The sequence below is a fragment of the Helianthus annuus genome, chromosome 15 (genome assembly GCF_002127325.2).
Source record: "Helianthus annuus cultivar XRQ/B chromosome 15, HanXRQr2.0-SUNRISE, whole genome shotgun sequence".
NCBI classification, from domain to species: Eukaryota; Viridiplantae; Streptophyta; class Magnoliopsida; order Asterales; family Asteraceae; genus Helianthus; species Helianthus annuus.
Genome location: NC_035447.2, coordinates 165,678,997 through 165,681,928, shown reverse-complemented (window position 1 = coordinate 165,681,928; position 2,932 = coordinate 165,678,997). Strand labels below are relative to the sequence as shown.

Below are 2,932 nucleotides of genomic sequence, written 5' to 3'. Positions count from 1 at the left end.
TCAACCGCCAGCATCATCGACGACAACCCCATGAATCTCCCACTCTTGAAGAAGTTTCCGCACACTAGCCGTGTTTTTCAGTTTTGCTCCCATCAACTTGTATGTTACCGTGTTTATTATAATCTCACTAAGCTGCTCCGGAGGCCTCAACTGATTTTTGAATAACCGAGCATTCCTTTCTTGCCAAATGAAGTAAGTAGATGCCGCAACTATGAGTTTAGCAACATAAATCAGAGCCGACTTTGATCTAGCACGGACCAGTAACCAGTCGACAACATCCCTCCATTTCGGTGAAATAGGCATCATGGCCACCCTCTGCCTCACTATAAACCAAACTTGAGTCGAATACTTACATTCAAAAAACAGGTGAGGATGCGAGTCAAAATTCTCGAAGCACAACAGGCAACACATCATGTTCATGTTCTTCCGTCTCGATAAATCCCAATTTAGAATTTTGTCTTGAGTTAGGAGTTTACCTTTAATAACCAACCACATCATAAACGCATGCCGAGGAATACATTGTGAAAACCACACGATATTACACCAATTAATTTCCGGTTCCTTATACCTCACCGAATTCCACACACGCGAGGAAGAGAATTCATCTAGATCACTATCATCCTTCCATAATAATTTATCATGCTTTGTCGGATTTAATTGAACTTCGTCTAATTGAATTAACACCGGATAAGTATCTCTCCAAGCCATAGGCCAATTCCAAGAACCATGAGAGTAGATATTAGCCACCGAATCATCCAGCCTAAAGTCCGCATCGGTAATGGTTCTAGGTGTTAGAAACTCACCGAGCGGTCCCAGGTCACACCAGAAATCGAACCAGGCTGAAGTCGAAGCACCATCTCCTAGCTCCGACCAAACATGTTTCCTTGTAAGAGGACGCATATGAATTATATTTCTCCAAGACGAACATCAATTCGCAGGAGTTTTACAAACCCAAAAACTCTTGCCTTTCAGTCGATAACTCTGCACCCATTCTACCCATAGAGAACCTCTCTTAGAGACAATGCTCCAAATGTGAAACGCCATGAGAGCCTTGTTCATATCTCCAATTCGCCTAATACCCAGCCCCCCTTCATATTTCGGAGTACAAACAATCTTCCAAGAGACTTTTGATTTACCCTTAGAAAACGATGATCCTTGAGACCAAAGAAAGTTTCGCATCTTAGCTTCTAGCTCGTTAATAATCCGAACCGGCAAAATAAAAACGGACGCCCAATAAATATGCAAAGACGAGAGGACTGAAATAATAAGTTGTAGCCTACCAGCAAATGATAGCAACTTATTTTTCCAGTTCGTGATCCGTTTCTCTAGTTTCTCCACAAGCACTCGACAATCATTGTACCCAATTCTGGAAGAGATTAGAGGCACACCAAGATATCTGACAGGCAGTTTCCCTTCCACAAAAGGCATAAGATCCAGAATAGCATCTTTAACATGGCCATTTACATTACAAAAGAAAATCGTGCTTTTCTGGTTACTAGGCACTAACCCCGACATCTTCGTAAACTTAGATAGAGATGTCATAATACACCTTGCCGAACTGACATCACTTCTAGCAAAAATGAATAGATCATCCGCAAAACAAAGGTTGATAATCTGTTGCCTTTCACACTTATTATGAAATCTGAACGAAGAATCAAGACTAACCGCGTGCTGAAGAATGGCCGTTAGAACTTCCATGACTAAGGTAAAAAGGTAAGGAGATATCAGGTCTCCTTGCCTTAAGCCTCGGTTACCCTTGAAGAACCCGTGCACCGAACCATTGACACAAATCGAAAACGAAACCGTCGAGACACAAAGCATGATCCAATCTACCATCTTCCTGTGAAAACCGAACCCATGCAAAACACTCTTTAGAAATCCCCAATCAACAGTATCATACGCTTTTTGGATATCTACTTTAAAAGCACACCGTGGAGGACCAACATGTCGATGGTAATTATGCATTAATTCTTGAGTGAGCATAATATTATCAGAGATTCTCCGGCCTGGAACAAACGCCGATTGATTAACGCTAACAATGTCATTCAACACGCCTTTGATTCTATTAGCAACAATCTTACTAATACATTTATATAGGACATTACAGCAAGCAATCGGTCGGTAGTCCATGACAGCCGAAGGGGTAGGACATTTCGGAATAAGCACTATAGTCGTGTGATTCAATTCCCGAAGAAGCTTTCCTGTTTCAAAGAAATCAATAATGGCACTCGTAACATCATTACCGACAATAGGCCAAGCACTTTTGAAAAACGCATTTCTAATCTTTAGAGATGAGTGGAAAAAAGCAGAGTTCGAATCCCCCGCTCTTAACCAATCAACCTTGGACTTTTGTTTCAGAAATCGCTCCTCGTCCAACGACGCCTCTTGGAATTCACGGTTAATCAACGTCTCAGATGCCCGTAGCTCAACATTAGACGGATCACGATCAATGTTTAGCTGAATCTCATCAAGTTTCATGCGAAGAGCTTCCACTTTTTTGTGAAGATTTCCTTGTTTGAATAACATCGAACGAAGGGGGTTTTTAAGCAACCGAAGCTTCTTGACCAACCGGAATTGATGAACACCATTCACATTAGATTCCCACGTTTTTTTAACAATTTCCGAGAACTCAGGTTTGAAAACCAGAAAATTTGCAAACTTGAATGACCTCGGTTTCACCTTAGTAGCTTCCGGGAACGAGAGAATACAGGGGCAATGGTCAGAAAGTCTATACGGCTTGAAAACGGCAACCGCATTCTGAAAATCGGTAACAAAGGGTGTGTTGCCCATAACTCGGTCAATTTTCTTTAGAAGCCCTATCCCATTCTTTGGCTTTTGGCTCCATGTAAAATGGATACCCATGCGGTTAATATCAACAACCTCAATATCATCCACACAATCCTGAAAATCCTTCATGCCTGTAGAAACTGAC

The 2,932-nt window shown here is 41.6% G+C and overlaps 1 protein-coding gene across 1 annotated transcript; it reads right to left on the bottom strand.

Moving 5' to 3' along the window:
- On the bottom strand, positions 1-900 carry LOC110914560. Its single transcript, XM_022159348.1, has one exon. The coding sequence runs from the start codon at positions 898-900 to the stop codon at positions 1-3; it is 900 nt and encodes a 299-aa protein (XP_022015040.1).
- Positions 901-2,932: the final 2,032 nt, after the last annotated feature.